The sequence below is a fragment of the Tribolium castaneum genome, chromosome 4 (assembly GCF_031307605.1).
Source record: "Tribolium castaneum strain GA2 chromosome 4, icTriCast1.1, whole genome shotgun sequence".
Taxonomy (NCBI): Eukaryota; Metazoa; Arthropoda; class Insecta; order Coleoptera; family Tenebrionidae; genus Tribolium; species Tribolium castaneum.
The window spans coordinates 1,833,340-1,852,626 of NC_087397.1; the positions used below are offsets into that span (position 1 = coordinate 1,833,340).

General features: G+C 40.6%; 5 protein-coding genes across 7 annotated transcripts; 2 read left to right on the forward strand and 3 right to left on the reverse strand.

Annotated features, from left to right (window-relative positions):
- Nucleotides 1–4,178, forward strand: LOC661036 (sodium/potassium-transporting ATPase subunit alpha). Its single transcript, XM_064356475.1, is given in 11 exon segments — nucleotides 1–366; nucleotides 410–559; nucleotides 606–790; nucleotides 843–1,010; nucleotides 1,391–1,520; nucleotides 1,564–2,297; nucleotides 2,346–2,729; nucleotides 2,776–3,040; nucleotides 3,231–3,503; nucleotides 3,549–3,794; nucleotides 3,840–4,178. Coding segments are annotated over 11 exon segments (2,952 nt in total). The 5' UTR covers nucleotides 1–254; the 3' UTR covers nucleotides 4,145–4,178.
- Nucleotides 4,179–4,362: 184 nt separating this feature from the next.
- On the forward strand, nucleotides 4,363–5,216 carry LOC103312150 (uncharacterized protein). The gene is made up of 3 exons (XM_008192049.3): nucleotides 4,363–4,907; nucleotides 4,953–5,048; nucleotides 5,101–5,216. The coding sequence occupies exons 1-3, from the start codon at nucleotides 4,800–4,802 to the stop codon at nucleotides 5,140–5,142; spliced, it is 246 nt and encodes an 81-aa protein (XP_008190271.1). The 5' UTR covers nucleotides 4,363–4,799; the 3' UTR covers nucleotides 5,143–5,216.
- Nucleotides 5,047–9,655, reverse strand: LOC660922 (uncharacterized protein). 3 transcript variants are annotated; one of them, XM_015985039.2, is made up of 9 exons: nucleotides 9,443–9,655; nucleotides 9,142–9,370; nucleotides 9,053–9,064; nucleotides 7,808–7,992; nucleotides 7,580–7,705; nucleotides 7,463–7,525; nucleotides 6,622–6,811; nucleotides 6,423–6,572; nucleotides 5,047–6,375 (listed from the first exon to the last, which is right to left on the reverse strand). In XM_015985039.2, the coding sequence occupies exons 2-9, from the start codon at nucleotides 9,344–9,346 to the stop codon at nucleotides 6,005–6,007; spliced, it is 1,302 nt and encodes a 433-aa protein (XP_015840525.1). In that variant the 5' UTR covers nucleotides 9,347–9,370; nucleotides 9,443–9,655; the 3' UTR covers nucleotides 5,047–6,004. The 3 variants fall into 3 exon arrangements, with proteins under 3 accessions (XP_015840525.1, XP_008190273.1, XP_015840527.1); XM_008192051.3 differs by lacking the exon at nucleotides 9,053–9,064 and having other exon boundaries at nucleotides 9,443–9,653; XM_015985041.2 differs by lacking the exons at nucleotides 9,053–9,064; nucleotides 9,142–9,370; nucleotides 9,443–9,655 and adding an exon at nucleotides 8,428–8,539.
- A 646-nt stretch (nucleotides 9,656–10,301) lies between these two features.
- Nucleotides 10,302–13,872, reverse strand: Cam (Calmodulin). The gene is made up of 4 exons (XM_967063.5): nucleotides 13,713–13,872; nucleotides 13,287–13,461; nucleotides 11,682–11,924; nucleotides 10,302–11,002 (listed from the first exon to the last, which is right to left on the reverse strand). The coding sequence occupies exons 1-4, from the start codon at nucleotides 13,713–13,715 to the stop codon at nucleotides 10,974–10,976; spliced, it is 450 nt and encodes a 149-aa protein (XP_972156.1). The 5' UTR covers nucleotides 13,716–13,872; the 3' UTR covers nucleotides 10,302–10,973.
- A 1,365-nt stretch (nucleotides 13,873–15,237) lies between these two features.
- Nucleotides 15,238–19,273, reverse strand: Ttc7 (Tetratricopeptide repeat domain 7). Its single transcript, XM_966910.5, has 8 exons — nucleotides 19,040–19,273; nucleotides 18,837–18,988; nucleotides 18,654–18,781; nucleotides 17,910–18,606; nucleotides 16,367–17,168; nucleotides 16,088–16,326; nucleotides 15,843–16,039; nucleotides 15,238–15,766 (listed from the first exon to the last, which is right to left on the reverse strand). Exons 1-8 carry the CDS (start codon nucleotides 19,164–19,166, stop codon nucleotides 15,634–15,636), a joined length of 2,475 nt encoding a protein of 824 aa, XP_972003.1. The 5' UTR covers nucleotides 19,167–19,273; the 3' UTR covers nucleotides 15,238–15,633.
- Between the last annotated feature and the right edge of the window lie 14 nt (nucleotides 19,274–19,287).

Below are 19,287 nucleotides of genomic sequence, written 5' to 3' on the forward strand. Positions count from 1 at the left end.
AAGTGGCTTATAAATAACCCCACCTCTTTATCGAACCTTGGACTAGAGGGGGAAGTATTGACAAAGGATGAGTTTTTTCCAGTTCAATCAAGTCGGGATTGCATTGCGCACATTACCCTCCCTTACCTGATCCCAATTTTCTCAAAAAATTCAAACACGCGCGGATAGAATTGGACCCCGGACAGGCCCTTGCGTCGCCCCCTATTGATTTCCGTCAAATCTGTCAGCACAATAAATGTCAAATAGTTTATAAAATGCCCATCCTTTACAAAGCCAAAGGTCGGCTCTCGGCCAAAGAGCAAAGCGCCGCTCGCCTTGAAAACTTCCGACAGGAGGTGTCAACCGACTGCCATATCATCCCTCTAGGTGAGAAAACCGAAAAACCCTCACCCGGTTAAACCGTTTTTAGAGGAACTCTGCAACCGGTTTGACACCGACCCGGTCGTGGGCCTGACACCGGCCAAAGCCAAAGAAGTCCTCATGCGAACAGGGCCCAACACTTTAACCCCGTCCAAGAGAAAATCGCAAATTATCAAATACATCGAATCCCTTTTTCACGGTACCACCACTCTTTTAATCCCGATGAACAACCGAATTTTTTCAAGGTTTCTCGGCGTTGCTCTGGATCGGGGCTCTGCTGTGCTACGTTAGTGTTCTAATCCAATATTTGCACAGCGATAAAAATAAGCGAAAAATCGATATGGACAATATAGTGCTGGGGGCGGTACTGATCCTGGTGGTCATAGCCACTGGCAGTTTTACCTTCTACCAGGAGCGCAAAAGTCAAACTGTAACCCAATTTTATCCCCTTATCCAGTTTTTTTTATTTTGGTTCTATTAAGATTATGGATTCTTTTGCACGAATGGTACCAGCCAAAGCCACGGTTATCAGAGACAGTACTCCTGTTATGATTGAGTCACGGAACGTGGTTTTGGGTGATTTGGTTGATTTGAAATTCGGGGATCGAGTCCCGGCTGATATTCGTATAATTCAAAGCCAAAGTCTGAAAGTGAGTTAGGTACAGTCACCCAAAATGAAAATGACGCGTCCATAAAAGAACGTCCACTGTCATTTCATTTTGTTTAAAATACTAGCTCAAAATTGAAGATCAAATAAATTTTTCGCCATTTTTTTCGAAATAAATACGTTTCTATATTGAAAACGTGCTAATAAAACGCATTTTAAACCAATTAAGTAAATTTTCAGCTTGATTTTTTGGATAAGAAACTTTTTTCGAAAAAGGATTGTCGTTGTTCAATTTATTTTTGATCAAAACGAAACATAAAATTTTTCTCAAAATTAGTTTTTTATGATTTATGACAACGGCTATGATTGTGGGCGTCATTTTCATTCTGGGTGACTGTCCTTTGGTACTGATTTTTTATTAAGGTTGATAATTCCCCAATAACCGGCGAGTCTGAGCCCCAAAGCCGCAGTGACACTTCAAGCGACGATAATTTTTTAGAATCGCGAAACGTTGCCTTTTTTTCCACAAATGTGGTCGAAGGGATCGGTCGTGGTAACTATGACCAAAAATTCCTTCTCTAACTTATTGGAGTTAGGGATTGTTATAGCCTGCGGTGACCAGACTGTCATGGGCCGAATCGCCGGCTTAACAGCCCGCCTTCAGCCCAACAAAACCCCAATGGCCAAAGAACTGGAGCGCTTTATGCGGATTATAAGCATCTGGGCTATAGCGCTGGGTGTGGCCCTTGGAATAACGTGCTTATTCCTGGGCCATTCGGTCATCAAAACCCTTTTATTTTCCATCGGCATGATCGTGGCCAACGTTCCTGAGGGACTCCTGGCCACGGTCATCGTCTGCTTGACCGTCACCGCCAAAAGAATGGCCACACAGAATTGTTTGATCAAAAAATTGGAATCGGTTGAAACCCTCGGTTGTACCTCGGTAATTTGCTCAGACAAAACTGGGACTTTAACCCAGAACCGGATGACAGTTTGCCACGTTTGGTACAACGGCCAAGTCGTCGAGATTGATTTTAATAATTTGCGGAAAATCCCAAAACCCATTGATTTAGGTAAACCGGAGGTCTAACCCATTTTGTTAGTTCGGTTAGGTTTCAGGAATTTAATTAGGTGTGCGACTTTATGTAACCGTGCTGAGTTCGTGTCAAGTGATGAGAATAAACCAATTGTGCAAAGAGCAGTGCGCGGGGACGCGTCAGAAGGCGCAATTTTGAAATTCGTCGAAGTTTTGAATATTTTGGGCGAAAATTTCAGAAAATCGAACCCGAAATTGATCGAAATCCCGTTTAGTTCCTCGACGAAATATCAGGTCCTAGTCATGATCCAAACCACCAATAAGTAAAAAATGTTGGTTTAGATTAGCGTCCACGCTTTGGACAACAAAAAATGTCTCGTTGCAATGAAGGGCGCCCCTGAAGTGATCCTCGAACGTTGCAGTTCGATCTTCCTCCGTAACGAAACAAAAACACTAACTCCCGAGTTGCTCCAACAGTGCAACTCGGCCTGTTTGGAGTTTGCCGAAATGGGGGAACGCGTGCTGGGATTTTGTGACTTACAGCTGGACGATAGTTACACTCCCAATTTTAAATTTACAGTCGATCCTGTTAATTTTCCCCACCGCGGTTTGCGTTTTCTGGGATTGATCGCAATGATTGATCCGCCGAGACCGCAAGTCCCTGATGCTATAACCAGGTGTAAAGCGGCAGGGATTAAGGTGGCGATGGTCACAGGGGACCATCCTGTAACTATTCCCTCTTGCAAGAAAGCATGAGCAAAAACCGTTCTAGATTACAGCAAAAGCCATAGCCATGAAAGTGGGGATTATAACCGAAGGGATTGTGCATCAATTTGCAACTGCTGAGGCTGTACGGAGTTATACGGCCCGGTTTAGTGATCCGGGGGCTGTGGTGGTGCATGGCATTGTCCTGAAGGAGCTGCTTCATGAAGAACTCGACGAGCTTTTGTTCAATCACGCCGAAATTGTTTTCGCGAGGACTTCGCCCACGCAGAAGCTGCAGATTGTTGAAGGGTACCAAAGGCTGGGGGAAATAGGTTTGTAGTGATTTTGCCTTGGGTATTTTTAATTATCCATTTGAATTTGAATGGATATTTTGGACTGACACATTTATTTATTGCACTAAACACTAATAAAATAAATAGGTACATAAATATTCTGCAAATTTTCAAACAAATAAATACTGAAAAGTAGCTACATGCCGGACGATTTAAAAAAAAATTTAAGTTGCTGTGACTGGTGACGGCGTGAATGACGCCCCGGCCCTAAAAAAGGCTGATACGGGCATCGCCATGGGCATTTGTGGCACGGAAGTGTCCCAACAAGCCGCTGATATTATCCTGCTGGACGACAACTTCGCGTCCATTATCACAGGAATCGAAGAAGGCCGCCGAATTTTTGATAATCTCAAAAAATCCATAACTTATACTTTGGCCTCCAACATTCCGGAAATTCTGCCATTTTTGGCGTACGCCTTTGTTGGCATCCCTCCCCCCTTAGGTAAATTTTTTCGCAAAATTAATTTCTTATAATTGGAAAGTTTAGGTGTTGTTGCTATTCTCTGCATTGACCTTCTAACAGACATGATGCCCGCCATAAGCCTGGCTTACGAGAAAGCCGAAACCGATATCATGCTCCGACCGCCGCGTAACCCGCTCCGGGACCGGTTAGTTAACCGGAAATTGTATTTTTTAGCGTATGGTAATCTCGGGATGATGGAAGCTTTGGGTGCTTTTTTGGTTTATTTTCTCATAATGGCGGAGTTTGGTTTCATGCCGATGGGTTTAATCAGTGGGTGATTCATGTCAGTGGTTTAGTTTTAACAGTTGGTGGTAGATATACGGAACGACTGGGAATCCCAGGGAAAATTGTTAAACGATTCGTACGGCCGGACTTGGAACCACTCGCAACGAAGAGTGTTGGAAAATACGTGCAATACGGCCGTTATGATGTCGGTGGTTGTGACCCAATGGACGAACTTAGTGGCTTGTAAGACACGAGTTAACTCAATTCTGGTACAAGGGATGGGCAATATGGTGCTAAACGCGAGCTTGGTGGTCGAGACTGCGCTCACGGCTATACTTTCCTACACCCCTTACATGTACCACCTGACTTTTTACCCCTTGAAATGGTGGTGGTAGGTCAATAATGGGACAAACCGCATATTTTTTGTTGTTTCAGGTGGATGTACGCGTTTCCGTTCGCAATTTTTTTACTGCTTTTTGACGAATTCCGCAAGTGGCATATAAGGAAGTACCCGAAAGGGTGGTATCAGAGAGAAACATTTTACTAAAATAATTTTATTACGCATTAAAAACAGTTTTAACAATTGAGTTTTTTCGTTTTTTTTTGTGAATGTCAAGCTGTGTCTCTGCAGTCTTCCGTGTGAATGCCTTGTTGCACACACCAATTCTTTGAACCCTTGGTGTGTTTTTTTATGCTCAGTGAGCGAATTTGTGTAAGCGAAAACTTTGAAGCAAACATCAAAAAACGCTAATTTGCGAACAAAAACCCCTTCGTTACCTGAACTGAAGCACAATAAACAATTTTTTTCTGGGCGGTTTTTAACAAAGATCGGATTAAGTTGGTGTTTACCAAGGCAAACCCGGCACATTTTATCAATTATGTGCATTTTTAGTGTCCAAAATTAATTAATAAACTTTTTCAGTAAAAAAGTGCGGTTACGTTCTTGTTTTTTTGACATTACTCTTTGAGGTTATGTAACATTGCAAAAAGGGCTGCAAAAACTGTTGTAGATTCGTTTTAATTGCTTAATTTGTAAGTAAAACATCCAAAATGATGCGATATAGTGAAGAGAACGAAAGATTGGCTGATCAGTCGGCGTGTGCCGGCGTTAGGGCTGATCTGAAAATGTGCCTCCTGGAGAGCGATTGTTGCAAAATTGTGAGTTCTTAGCTCTTTTAGCTAATTGTTAATTGGGGTTTGTAGCATAGGAAGACGCCTCGGGAATGTTTAAGGTCGAACGATGTCCCTACTGAATGTTTGGCGTTAAGGAATACATTTTTTGAATGCAAAAGATCAATGGTAATGAAAATATTTATTTATTATATAAATATAAGTTACATTTTATTTACAGCTAGACAATCGACAAAGATTTCGAGGACGGAAAGGGTATTAATGAAGGTAACAAATAAAGTAGTTGTTGAATATCTCTTGAGCATTGCGTATATTTAAATAAATCTCTCTCTTATATTGCTGTTGTTGAAAGCGAAACTAAGGAAGACTTGTTGCCTAAAGGTCGTAAATTTTACAATCATGGTGTTTACATTATTGATGTGAGGTTTTGATAAAAATACAGCCATAGGTGGATAACACTGGCGGCAAATGCCGCAACAATAATTTTCATCATACATTTAAACATTACATAAAGTAACAAAAAGCCGTAAATTTTGTACTAATTTATATTGTTATTATCACTTTTTGTTTCAACAAGATATGTTTCAACAGTGACGTTTGAAAAAAAAACTTACGGTTATAGCTTGCCCAAGGTATTATTTGAGGGAATGTCTATAACTAATACTAAACAATTTGATAAATATTTGATTGTTCTTATTATAATAAAATGTAAATAGGCACGTTTGCAAGAAGCTTAGTTCAAACTTGCGGTCTAATATTCATTATAAAACTTCTATGAAAATTTGGAAAAATGTTCCTCGAGCTTCTCTCGATAGTTTTTGATCAAACTTGGGGCACTTGTATGTGAATAATTTCTCAAAACATTTCAAAAGTCACAATTAAATTGTTTTCGTCTACAGGAATCTAAGTCCACAATCTTTCAATACTTTTCAATTTATTAGAGAACTGTTGTTTTCTTGTACTCTAGGAGTGAAAATTGCTCGTCAAAACTTTTTTTGACTATAAGTATTGTCGCTTGAATTACCAAGACAGGACGGTAATGAAATGTTTGTCGCCCAAAAACAAAATTTGAACAAAGGAAGTCCCCAGCAATTCCCAGTGCCTGCGATATGTCTGAAATTCTCTTAGAATGTTTGTATTGGTCTAAAAATTCCGGTGTACCCTGTCAGTCGCGCCCTCAACGCTGGTAAAATGAGCGCACAAACCGTGACGTCGCTCAGTAGATTACAGCATTCACAAATCAAAATGTACATCTTGTCCCCTTTGGGACTGAGCGACTTGTGCAAGGAGATTCTCCTCAGTCCGGCCGCCGCCGGGAGATACCTATAGATCATCCGGGCCCCAGTCCAGTACAACCAGTTCCGCTCAAACTTCTCCCTGTCATCTCCCTCAAACACTTTGTACACCGAAACCATGTATCCCGTCGTCGAAGTGTGCGTTTTTGTGAGTGAAACCCCGATTTCGTGGACCGGAGGTCGACAAATCGATGCCACTTCTGCAAAATCCAATTACACATCGGGCGGTAAAGCGTGCTTTACCCACCTGTGTAAAGATCTAGAGTATGCGCCGCTGTATACCTAAGTTGTCGAGGGTCGAACTTGGTCAGGCTGGCAGTGCGAATATTATTGTAAAACATCACAGGATTTGTTTGTGAGGTGTTTATCACATAATATGATATGAAAGGGAATTCGGCTGCAAAAAGTCGCAATTAGTGTTTTTTTGACTGTGTTTTTTTTACTACCGTTGCGTTCCATGTTGGCTAATAGCATCCCAGTGACCGCCGTTTTCGATTGGGAAATTTCGCTAAGTAGTTCCCCGGCTGTTACTCTTTGCTTGAATAAGGGCTGGACCAAGGGTGACTCCAAAACGGGGTCGATGGGCTCCAAGGGACTCATTAAATGGCATAAGACACACAGTTTTGGATCAGGCACCTGACCGCAAAATCAATACAAAAATTTTTATTACTACTTTTACCGGATGCAATTAATCGCATCCGTGTTTTGTTAAAATTACCGCTTGGTAAATATTTAAACGCATGTATTATCCGCAGAAATACAGGAGGCTTGTAAATATTTAGCTAATAGATTTCTAACGAACAAATCAAGTAGACGTGACACGTAAATAATTAAAATAATTTGTTTAAAAACGTATTTTTAAACCAATTATTTGTGCACAACGCAACGAATATTGTCGTTATTGACAGAGGGCAGAATTATCCCAGTTGACTGCGTTTTAAAAATTATAAAACGATACGCTGACATGCAACATTTAAGTATCTTATTATGTAGTTGATTGATTTTATTACCAAACAGGCTTGTTATTATAATGTGCTATTTGAAGATACGATAAGATAATGCGTTTCGCGAAATCGGGTAAAAAGATGCTTATAAGATTAAATAAATAAGACAAGAAAAAAATTCAAAAGTAGCAAAGAATTTCACTCGGATCTAAAAGTTAAAACAATAAGACATCTAGCTGAGTTGAAATATAGCGGTTTAATATCATAATATTTTTTTTTACTTTTTTAACATCATAAAATAAGTTCGGAAGGAAATAAAATGACCAAAATATATCTTACTAACCTCCATCACATGTAAGTTCCCTTGGGACTTTCTGTCCAAAGAATTCCCGTTAGCCGGGGGTTTCTGTAAAAAATCCTTTAGTAACCTACCAAGAGTAGGTCACGTGTTTGTACCTACTGGCATTGGTACTCCTGCTGGAAGAAACCTATCTAAACTGTGAACCGGGATGATAAAGCAGTCCCTTTCAAGACCAGACAAGGTCCTCGCAGTCTCCGTATTCCCATTCCCGTAGTTGAAACTAACCTGGGAATTATACATTCTTTCACGACGCGCATACGATATTTTTTCTACTACTTGTAATTTAATTCAAAATTGCGGAATTTCAGAGCGCTTTTTTAATCTTACTTGTCTGGTGGGGGTGGTTTTGGTGGGCGACGGCGTCGTAGGCCACTTCATCATCGAGACAGAAGGAGTTCGAACGACCAAAGGCTGGGGCAGGTCGGACTCCGTCATCGGAGGAGATATCGCAGACGACTGCAGAGGCGGCAAGGGTTCCCCGCCCGCTCCAGTCATAGGACCGCAACGCGGTTCTGCAAACGGATTCATACGAAAGAAAATCAAACAAATGGACCAATAATAGGCCAGTGGTGAAGTGCGCGCATGCATCTCTCTCGAAAAAGGGACATTACTAATTTACTGTTTAATCAAAAAGGGTTAGTTGTGTCGACGGACGTGCAAAAACGGTGAACCCAAACTAAATTATTCAGCCCAAAAAATACGTCCCGTGTTATGACACTAATTGTTAGGCCACCTGTCGAGTGGTCAAAATGTGCGCGAGCGAGAGCGACGATTTCTTGCACAACGTCGAACGGTTCGAGAATTTTGCCACAATGTTTTGGCAAGACGAGGTATTTTTATACTCACGTTCACTTTAGTAAGAAATGTATTTTTGTTTTTGTCGAAATACCGACAAGTTCGTCCACCCGACAAAGCATTGTTTCAGTTGGGATTTAACAGTAACTTACTTTTTTTCGATTATTGCGCCTAAAAATGGACCTTTGAGCAACACTGGCCAACTTTTACGCGTGTCAATACTTATACGAAGCTCGTCTATTGCAGAAAATAGAGAGGCTACTGATTCAATTTACCTGCAACTGCTGCCAACACTCTTTCAGGCGTTCAAGGACCAACATTTTTGGTCGCTGAAAAATTAGACTTCCGCAAATGCCAATTGCAACGGAAATTTTGTAAACATTCATACGATTGTTCGCTTTATTTAGCTTTTTATAAATAGAAAATCCACCCACGGGAATACAAGCTCAGATATATTTTTTTCGGGTTCCGAATAGAACAAAGAAATTTAAAATTTTCAATTAAAAAATATTTATTTGGCAGAATTTGCCTTTTTTCGCCAAAAAGTTTTTCAAAATATTTTTTTTCGAGTTTCGAGAACGTAACTGGACATATATACAGAGGGAAGCTTTAAACACTGATGCTGTTATTACGGTCCTAAGCTGTTTATTTCTAAGTACAAGCGCCTAGTGCGCCCTTTACCAAGCTAATTTAATGATTAATCTCTTTACAAAACTGGCAAAGCAGCCCGATCTGACCTTTGATAGAAACAAACTGCTTTTTCCTTGACTTTATTACCTGTGGCGGTCCCTGTGAAAGACAATTGAAAGGTATTGTTTGTGCACTGAGGGCGGTATTTTCAGGGGAAAAGCATGAATAAAGCGTACCGTCCATGTCTTCAGCCGCCTGAGCGTAACTACATCTCGACGGGTTGAAGAACAGATGTGTCCGATAGTGGTGCTCCTCCATGGGGGTGTACCCCTGCTCCCGACTGGCCCTCTTGCTCGCATGTCTGTTGGCACAAGCTTTCGAAGTTTTGCTCGCGACGCCGCTTTTTTGCTCCCGGAAGTTTTTCCGGAACATCAGATTCATGGTGACGGTGGTTCTTACAACAGTCTGAAATGTAGCGACATGTGCAGGGCAGGCGCAATGTTTTACAAACGAAATGAAATCATCAATCGATATTACCTTGGCAAATTGATTCGGGCAATTCGTAAATAAGGCCTCATTAAGGTAAAGAACGTAATTGCCGACACCTGACACTATTTTTAGAGATGTAGCATCCACGGTCACGGCGTCGCGACGCTAACGACGCTACTTCTGAAGACTTGAATCCGGCGAAACAACTCGGACGAATCCATCTATTTATAAAAGGTGCGCGGAATTATTACTCACACGCGGTAGGTCAGTGGTGGCGCACCTGATGACCTACTGCTAATCACTAAGGGGTGAGGAGGGGTGGCAATAGATTTGCCGAGGGGAGAATTTTTCATCAAGCGAAACAAGAGTTAATTAAAACTTGGCCGGTCCGTGTCTACATATCGGGCAGTAAAATATGAAAAAACGCCTCATTATAGTCATTATTCATTTTCAACGTTTATCATGGGCCAACATTCAAGGACGCTGGATTAAATTATTCTTTTATGCATATTTTTATTCTTTAAGGATGTTTTTCTTTTGGCTTACCGGCAGATAGCGTAACTACAGTCCTTTAAAGCAATTTTTGTCATATTGTTACAATATGATCGGCTAAACGGGTAAAATATTTACGTTTTTGCAAATTGTTTATTATAATTTTTTCTTTTTTTTACCACTCACTATTTTGCTAATATTGTATTTTTATCTCGCTCATTTTCAGTGCTAATTAAATGTGATAGTGCCGGTCAAGGCAGTTCGTTGCTTTTTTATGGTGTTTGTTGGGCAAGAACAGAAAATCGCTTTAAATTGTTTATTTTTAAAATAAGGAAAAAGTATTAACATAAAAAATCGTAATAGTAATGTAGCCGTAATAATCTAATAACGGGATGATAAACAATCACTAGATAAATAATTTTTAGTCACATTTATTTCAAATTTAAACATCTAATAATTTCACATTGTAACCGATGATAGTCCTTATCTATAAATAAAATAAATAAAACAGTTCAATAAAAAATGACAAGGCTGACGAAAAAAGTGTCTATTTGGTTATACACTGGAAAATCCTACCTATTGAAAATGTAAAACCTACAGTACAGTAGATCTGGGGATGATGACAACTGAACAAATGACTCATTTATAATAAAAACAAAGGGGATACATACTATAGTTAAGTGCACAGATGTATGTTTTTTTGGATCACAAAGTATGAAACATGAAACTCTGAGTGTATTCTAAGTCTGTGTATCCCCTAAACTAACACCGAAAGAACGACTTATAAGTACAATTTCATACTTTGTGAATAACGAGAACGACTCAACTAGACATGTAGCACAGAAGTTGAAACAGTATAGAGGATGCTTGGTGTTGCACCTTCCAAACAAATATATTACAAAAATTTACACAATTATATTAATTTATAAATATTTATTATTAATTAAAGTTGTCTTGTAAATCAAATAACGATTAAGTTTTTCACTTTAGTGGCCCGGCAGCCAAGCAAAAAGTTCAAGATGTTGAAATTGTAGATAATGGGCCGGGATGAAACAATGGAAAGCTGAAATGCAAACTGCTCTACTCTTCATTTTGAAGTCATCATAGTAACGAACTCTGTAATCAAAAAGGAAAAGAAAAACCAAGATTAATTAAAAAGATCCTCAGTAATAAAAAATAAACCTAACACAACATAATCCCAACGTAATAAAGAATCGTGTTGGGTGCACTACATCGATATAAGTGAAACGTTATTACTGGTACGAATAATTTTCATTCGTATTAGCCAAGAAACTTCTGAAATCGTAATGCGCACATTACTTTTTTATTGTTTTAATTAGTTTTTGTTAATTGTATCTACGACAATAATGAAGATGCAGTCAAAGTTTTTTGGAAATGTGCTTCACTGTTGGTAATCAAAAACAACTCTAACCATAAAAAGCGAATAGACACATCGTCAAAGAGTGCTCAAGACAGTGATAGGTAGAACAGTAACAAAATAACATGCCACTAAGCACATTCCCAAAGCAAGACTACAACTGACCAGCTCGAAGCATGTGTGGCTGAGTACCGACTGAAAACTATGAGAGCTAGAGCTCGGAAATCTGCAAAGGAACACTACCAGTCATACCTTCCTGGCCTAGAACACATATCGAAATAAAACCAAAAAAAAAAGAGCTACATTCACATAAAACCCAAACGAAAATCAAAGACCCGTGATCGTCCCAAGCCTACTACACTATACCCGACAAAAATGATAAATGTACAACACACAAAACACCCGAAAAAACATTACCTTCGTAATTGACCTGACCGTCGCCGTCTATATCAGCTTCTCGGATCATTTCATCGACTTCTTCATCGGTTAACTTCTCACCGAGGTTTGTCATCACGTGACGCAATTCGGCTGCCGAAATGAAACCGTTGCCGTCTTTGTCGAATACTCGGAATGCCTCGCGAATTTCTTCTTCACTATCGGTGTCCTTCATTTTACGGGCCATCATCGTTAGGAACTCAGGAAAATCGATTGTACCATTACCTAAACACCCAAAAAACTGTGTCACCCAGAAAAATCCCACATCGAATTGTTATTTTTGGAATCGCATTACGGAAAATAATCTAATTTACTTATCCTTCGATAGTTTAGGATAATTAAAAAGGTACTAAAACTGCAAAGAACACGGCCCGAAATTGCGCTGCCACAGCAATAAATACGAAAATAACATCCTCCGAAAAACACACCAGAATTCTCCAAATAGTTGCGACCTTTGCGTCTCCAGGGAGCGCAGTAATAATCAATTTATAAAAATTTATAGCCCTTCGTATAGTGGCGGCGCCACTACGCATCCGTGTCAACATTCACGCCTTCATTGTTATAAATTAAGAAAACAGGAATTTCCGTCACTATTTGATAAACAAAACCGCAACATGAAAAAATTGGTTTTCTCCCGTTCAAACTCGACTCAGTCAAACGTTATCTTTTTTAAAACAATATCCACGTCTGAAATATTCAATACTTGTGCATTTTCATTTTCCTTCACACAGTTAGTCCGCTCTATTAAAATTCATAGCGTAATCTTAGCCTTTATGGACCATCATCGTTGGCTTAGGAGTGCGAACTGTCATTGAATAACAAATGAATGCTGTTTCGCAAATTATCTTGGGTGCCACGGGGTAATTTCATGGCTAATGCGATTCGACCGACGCTGATCTACATACAGATGGGCGATTTTTCTAGTGTCTAGCAGCGGCCTATAACCAACACTGGGTCAAATTATTAAAGTGATGTTTTATTCGATATTTTTAAGAACCGATTTCTTTACTTTTCGTCGAAATTATCTACGTTTTTTTTAATGATAAATTGTTCTAATCAATGCATAGGTGTTTTTCCGAAAGGTGAAATTACTCATGCTGTGGACATAAGTTACTCATCTTACTCAAAGTTTAGTCATTAACGTACTTTTTGAATTCGTTACCAACTTTATGATGAAAAAACTTTTGATTGGGGTTTGCTATTTAATTAATAACCGTCACAGCCAAATATCGATGACGTATTTGCGATAAGATAAGTTTGTTTCTATGAAGAATTTTTAATTGGGATTATCGAGAGTTGCGATTTTATCACCGATTGTATAGTCTATTTGAGAACAATGCAGTCCATTATCGGTTTATCAACGTTGGTAAAAAATAACCGATCAAACTGTTACACTTTGAATAGTATGTAGCGATAAAGTTTTATCTGGCAATAATTACATCATTCCGTTTTTCTTAATAAAACAAACGTTGAAGGCAAATAATCAAACTGGCAACAGATGGTCCTAACGGTCACACGGTTAAGTTGGCAATAGAAAAAAGCCCTGTCAAAACAGTCGTTTGTTTATCGAAGTCGAGTTGATCTTACCATCGGCATCTACTTCATTGATCATATCCTGGAGTTCTGCCTCCGTGGGATTTTGTCCTAGTGATCTCATAACAGTTCCTAATTCTTTGGTAGTGATCGTGCCATCGCCGTCCTTGTCGAACAGCGAAAAAGCCTCTTTGAACTCGGCGATCTGCTCCTCGGTGAGTTGGTCAGCCTACAAGCCATCAGAAAGTAAACACCCCAAGCAACAGATCGATACAAGTCCCCAGCGTCGAAATTTAGCAATACCGTCGAAAATAGCCGTCGAAATTGAATTTGTCCGCATTGCGGTAAACCAATTTACCGGTTTACGGCAACTGACAGCTATTTGCGAAAGCATCACAAACCAGAAATATCCGCGCGAAGCGCGACCATCCGCAGCCCCGCGCCCCAAAGCCGCCCTTCGGCCGCCTCCGGCCCACTTACCATGGCTGTATTTCCGGTAAAAAGGGCACTCTAAACAATTCTTTGCCACGAAAACAACTGTCACTTGCGACTTTTCGCGTCAAAGTGCACCAGCCAACTGTCTGCGTCTGTGTCTTTTCTCGTTTTGTTTAGGATGGGAGGGTGGAGGGGCTGCGAAAGCACTACCGCCAAAGCGCAATAGTGCGGCTACGACACCAACGAGTAAATATTCCTACGCCCAGCCCGCCCCCACCGAGGCCCCCCGCGGGCCCCCAGCGCCACAAAAACCCCCCCAAACCTCGCGAGAACCCGCCACAAGCCCCCACAAAGACGCTTTTTCAAAATTGAGCCCCCCAAAGCCGCAAAGCCCCGGATCTAGTTTTGCGCGCGGAGAGTCCGCCACGTTTGAATGTCGGGCGCGGCTTGTTTACAACGTACTTTCGTACGGAGCTGCGTTCCCATTGGTCGATATGTACCTGCAATGCGTCAAGCAAGCCGTGCACGCGGTGGTTCAAGTAACGGCGTGATGCGTCGGATTCGGGGCGACGCTGCTCGGGTGCGGCAGTGGCGCACCGACGAAAAACAAAGGAAACGCCCCCTGATTGGGGCCGGGAAGCAGTTCGGCGAAGGGCTTTGGGGCATGAGGTGTGTGAGGGTCCGAAAACGATCGCCTTTTTTTTCGCAAATTGACAGCCATAGCACGCTGCGCAACTTGGCGTCTAATTCAATTAATGCATTCGGGAAGGTGCATATACAGGGTGGTGTGGAAACAAGGCGTTGGATCAATAAGTATTTATTGCGTCTTGAGATACTTGAACCACGATAAATAGCAAGGGTTTTGAAAATTTGAATGCAGAAGGCGTGATGGGAATAATAAAACAAATTAATAACTAGAAGTTTTTTATTCAGTTAAAATTTCTACATAATTGATCCACAATTTGAAATTTTTCGTGACCTTGATATTGGTTCAGTAAATTTCACCCGTGCGTAACAGTCGCGTGACATAATTTCTGACTGGAACTGTACCATGAGTCACTTTATGCAAAATAAATATTGCCAACTTTTTTAGATGTGTTTAGTAAAACAATGACACATAGATTAACTGAAATTTTTTCCGCATTTTCTTTTTTTTTAATAAAAATTGTTAGAAAAAAATTGAGTCGTTGCTAAAAAGATTTACATTATCGTCAGTTTAATACTCCAAACTGGCAATATTGGTCGGTGACGTCACATGCCCATAACAATTTGAAGGGAGTTCTAAAAGATCGTAATGCAAATGCTTGAAAAACAGTTTTATTGTCGGAAGTCTGTTATTAAAAATTTCATCAAGGTTAATATTAAAGTTCAGGATAATGCAATTTCGTGTTTTATGAGATGTTTACTCTTGTCGGTAGTTTTACCATAAGGAAAATATTTGTGCAGGAATCTGTAGAGCACTTCGGGATCTTTAAATTGATAAGATTATCAGTAACCTTGCGACCAAAAATATCTGTTTCAGCGTCACGATTGCGTGTGAAGGGATTTAAAAACGGAAAGTGAAAAGAAATCATAATAAAAATGTATAATTAAAATATAAAACAATATTATTGTTTTAATCTGATATAATATCTCTTTCCATCAGTTGAGTAATTTTTACAATTTAAAACAATTTTTATGGTATATTGTTCCCCAATCGGAATTTTAAGTATTGCCTCAGTAAATATTATGACTAGGTGAGTCGTAGCGCCACCACTCGTTTCTACCTTTAATTACGCAAACTAGCAACAACCTTAAAACCCAGATCGGAAACTTGAAACTCGCTCAAATTACTGTATCGCTCTTCTATCACATTAATTATGACATACACAAACATCAACGACTAAAATTGTACAAATTAACCTATAACACAGTTAAGTACAATCACCATTATTTACGTAACAATAAAGTAACAAGTAACAACGCATTATTCAAAACAAAGAGGAACTGAATTGAAGGGAAGTATCGGATTATTTTTTTCCTCCATGAGGGCCGTCGCCATCGCATTGCTCGCCTTCTCGTACTCGCCTAGCGCCTCCAACACCTTACCTAAATTATACCTAAAACAAGAAAAACTTGTTACTTGTTACCATAATCACCGGTAACCTCCCTCATTGGTCAAAACCCTCAACCTACCATGTGATGTGATTTTTGGGGTCGATTTTCGCCGCCTCCCTGAACGTGGTCTCGGCCAACCCTTGCAACCCCAGATAGTGGTAAACCAACCCCAGCTCTTGCAGCGACTTGACATGCTGTGGATTGATCGCGACAGCATTTTGGAAGCACAGTTTCGCCTCGGGCCACTCCTGCTTATGCATGTGCAGCAGCCCTTTCTAAAACCCCCAATCAAAAATCAAGTCGCAACCGCCACTCATACCAACCATATGCATTATATGGTGACTTAAGGGGTATATTTGCGTGGCTTCTTGTATACATTGTTGCACATCGGCCGGTTGGTCCATCGCTAAGTACAGTTCAGCCAACAGTAACCATACCTCAACTTGCAACATCCACGCCCTCTGCGGGCCAGGCCGCGGGCTAAAACTACTCAACGAACTCGCGACTTCACTTAGGGCTTGCTCGACTCTCGAAGCCGCGGTGTTGTGCAGCTGTAATGAACCTAGACGGGGGTTTAACGTTTAGGCGGTGGCCACACTTACTCGAATCCCGGTCGGACATTTCAGAGGTGTATAACTGGAAGACTGAACGTGTATCGCTTTTTCGGTCGCATTCCGGAACGTCGGAATTTAATTGACCTTCGTAGAGGTTTTTCCACAGCTCGAGCATTTGTTTGGCTGTTACTAGAGCCTTCTCGCCCCCTTCTTCGTGTAGTTCTAGGTGGGCCTTAACGTACATTAAATTAAGACAGTCGGGGTACTCCTCTAGGGCGTTTTCCACAATAGTTAGGGCGTTTTTATGCTCCCTTTCCGCAGTTAAAAGCAACACTAGTAGATGTAACGTGGACGAACTTTCCGATCGTAAATCTAGAGATATCCTGACGTGGTTTTGCGCTTCACTAATCTTACCCAAGACCGCCAATTGAAGCCCGAGATAATAGTGACACAAGTGGTCGTTGGGTTCAATCTCGACCGCGTTTTTGAAATTTTCTAAAGCCCGATTCAATAATTCCTCCTTGTCTTTTTTGAGGAGACAGGATTCGGCTTGTAAGTAATAACCTATGCCTATGTAAAGGTAACAACGGCCGATCAAACCCGAATTACATTGCATGTCCTTCTTTTTAGCCTCTATACTGAAATTGGTGCCTTCTACGGCTAGGTTTAAGTGTTCGTAGCAGATTTTTGCAGCCAGTAAACAGTTACTAGCATTGTTAGGTTCAAGACGGATGACTTCTTTGAGAACGGCTAAAGCGTGCACGTAGCGGCCGGTGGCCAAAAGGCTAAGACCGTGTTGTTTCCACAAGTGGGGCTCCTCGAAGGAAAACTTCATGGAGCGTTCCAAAGACTACAAATGTATTTATTGAAATCGACTGGAAACCCCAATAACACAAAATAAAAAATAAACTGATCGCAAAAATCGTATATTTCTTGTATGAAGATTTTTATTTTTTACATTTTTTTCTTTGCATGATTTTTAAGCGGAATCACAAACACAAATCAATCACCATTTTAATTAAAATAAATAGCAGTACTTATAACCTGTTGTTTCTTTAAGCAAAATAAAAGCTCTGAAGAAATATTTTTTAAAATGGACAAGTATGGAGATACTTAATTTCAGTGTGGGATTGTGCACTTTTTTCAAAATTTTCAAGAGTTAGTACAGACGGCTGTTGCCATATGAAAAATTGTCCGCACAATCTCACTCACTTTTTTCTATTATACTTTGTATAGCCCTGTCTTCGTCATCTGTTGTGAACTACTTACTATTCAGATGTCGCTACTGTGACTGTAAATGTCGATAACTCGATAAGACATAAAATATTTAAATTTCAATTTAAAACATAAAATTTATTTCATTATTTTCACGTAATAATTGACAAAAATTGTCCACGGTAATATTGCATTACAAAAAAAAATTAATAGGTATTTTTTATTGAATCCTAAGGCTTAAAATCCCAAAATTCTAGCCGAAATCATGTTAGCAGGTCTCATACAAAATAGCGAGCCTGTACATCGTGTAGCGAACTTTTTATTTCATTTAGTTTTCCTCAAATAATGATTTTGGTTTTTTGAGGCCAATACGTACCTCCTGAAGCAGCGTCACTTGCCCCCACCTAACCGTGGCCACCGTCAACAAGTCATAAACCCTGGTGGCGTCTTGATACGCACTCAGCCTAACTTCCTTAAACTCTGGCGATTGCGACAAAACCGCATTCCTAACAGCCATCGATTCCGCAATCAGCAGCAACAAGAGCGTCTCCTCGCACTCATTCCTCGGAACAAACTGATTCAAAGACGCGTAATACTTTGGTTTCCAAATGGCAGGTTTAGGTAGCGAATTGAGCGGTGGCGCGTATTTATCCCCCAACAACACCTGCAAAATCAACTCTGCCATCTGACACATGAATTTCAAGCGAATGGCGTGCCCCCCGTGCGTTTCAACCGCACACAAGAAGGCCCTGTACCGCTCCAGAGCCTCCTCAGGCTTGCCCAGCTGCAAGGAAAGGGTGGGTCCTTCCTGCATGGCTTGCTCCAGGATGATCCCGAGGGATTTGTGGGAGGGTGGCGGCTGGGGGGAGTGTGTGCCTGTGGTGCCCGTTGTCCCGGTGGGCTCTTTTTCGAGTTTTTGCATGTAGAGGAGACTCAAATCGGAGGCGAGACCGAAACATTTGGACATTTCTTCCTCTTTTTCGGCTTTTTTGAATTTGCTAGTCGAGGTCGTGTCTTTCTGGAGGCACAGGCCGTTGACGGCGTACGATTCGGCGACGATGCGTAAACTGCGGCTGAATTTTTTACGTGATTGCGATTTGAGTAGAAAAAAAATACATACAGTGGGAGTTTTTTCTGCGAGAGGTTGTGAAGTTCGGCCGATTTGAAGTGTTTAAGGGCAACAGAGTACTGACCAGAGGCGTAGTGGAGCTTACCCAAGAGGAGGTGGGCGTCCATTGCAACGCCTGCCTGATTATTGCATTTTTATTGCAAAAGGGGCCCCAAAACCTTATCGCCACCTTACCTTAATTCCCGCATCGTTGATAACCAAAGTTAGGTATCTTTTTGCGTCAATTAGGCCAATTTTGGCCCTGTCAATGTTGGCCTCAACTGGGGGCCATTCCTCCAAGTAATTCTCTAATTTGCCTTCGCCTATTAAAAAGTCCCCCAGACACACTACGAAATCACGAATTCATTATGTAACACGTGATTGGTGCACGAATTTACCAAGTTCTGGCGACTTTTCTTTGAGTTGTTCGGCTAATTCTATGACCTTCAACCAGTTGCCTTCTTCCCTGTTTTTCTCAATATCAACTTCAATTCGAGTTGTTACATTTTTTGCTCTACTTGTCATTTTTTAAACTCCTGTTTCCATAAATAACAAAAAATAAACTATAAATCACACTTGTCACAACATAACCTACATCAGTCATATGGGAATGGAATTGACGTTTTCTAGTTGTCAAAACAACCAA

What these genes read in the sequence shown, in the direction of transcription:
- Ttc7 (XM_966910.5), bottom strand. Translation starts at nt 19,166, where the DNA reads ATGACAAGTAGAGCAAAAAATGTAACAACTCGAATTGAAGTTGATATT. An exon ending in AGAAAAGTCGCCAGAACTTG is followed by an intron (nt 18,989 to 19,039) that starts GTAAATTCGTGC and finishes GTGATTTCGTAG; the next exon opens with TGTGTCTGGGGGACTTTTTA. An exon ending in AAGTGACGCTGCTTCAGGAG is followed by an intron (nt 17,169 to 17,909) that starts GTACGTATTGGC and finishes ATACATTTGTAG; the next exon opens with TCTTTGGAACGCTCCATGAA.
- LOC660922 (XM_015985039.2), bottom strand. Translation starts at nt 9,346, where the DNA reads ATGAATCTGATGTTCCGGAAAAACTTCCGGGAGCAAAAAAGCGGCGTC. An exon ending in AAACCACCCCCACCAGACAA is followed by an intron (nt 7,706 to 7,807) that starts GTAAGATTAAAA and finishes TATAATTCCCAG; the next exon opens with GTTAGTTTCAACTACGGGAA. An exon ending in GGAACTTACATGTGATGGAG is followed by an intron (nt 6,812 to 7,462) that starts GTTAGTAAGATA and finishes TTTTGCGGTCAG; the next exon opens with GTGCCTGATCCAAAACTGTG.
- Cam (XM_967063.5), bottom strand. An exon ending in CAATGAAGTAGATGCCGATG is followed by an intron (nt 11,925 to 13,286) that starts GTAAGATCAACT and finishes TTGGGTGTTTAG; the next exon opens with GTAATGGTACAATCGATTTT. An exon ending in CGGTCAGGTCAATTACGAAG is followed by an intron (nt 11,003 to 11,681) that starts GTAATGTTTTTT and finishes TTTTGATTACAG; the next exon opens with AGTTCGTTACTATGATGACT.
- LOC103312150 (XM_008192049.3), top strand. Translation starts at nt 4,800, where the DNA reads ATGATGCGATATAGTGAAGAGAACGAAAGATTGGCTGATCAGTCGGCG. An exon ending in AGAGCGATTGTTGCAAAATT is followed by an intron (nt 4,908 to 4,952) that starts GTGAGTTCTTAG and finishes TGGGGTTTGTAG; the next exon opens with CATAGGAAGACGCCTCGGGA. An exon ending in TTGAATGCAAAAGATCAATG is followed by an intron (nt 5,049 to 5,100) that starts GTAATGAAAATA and finishes TTTTATTTACAG; the next exon opens with CTAGACAATCGACAAAGATT.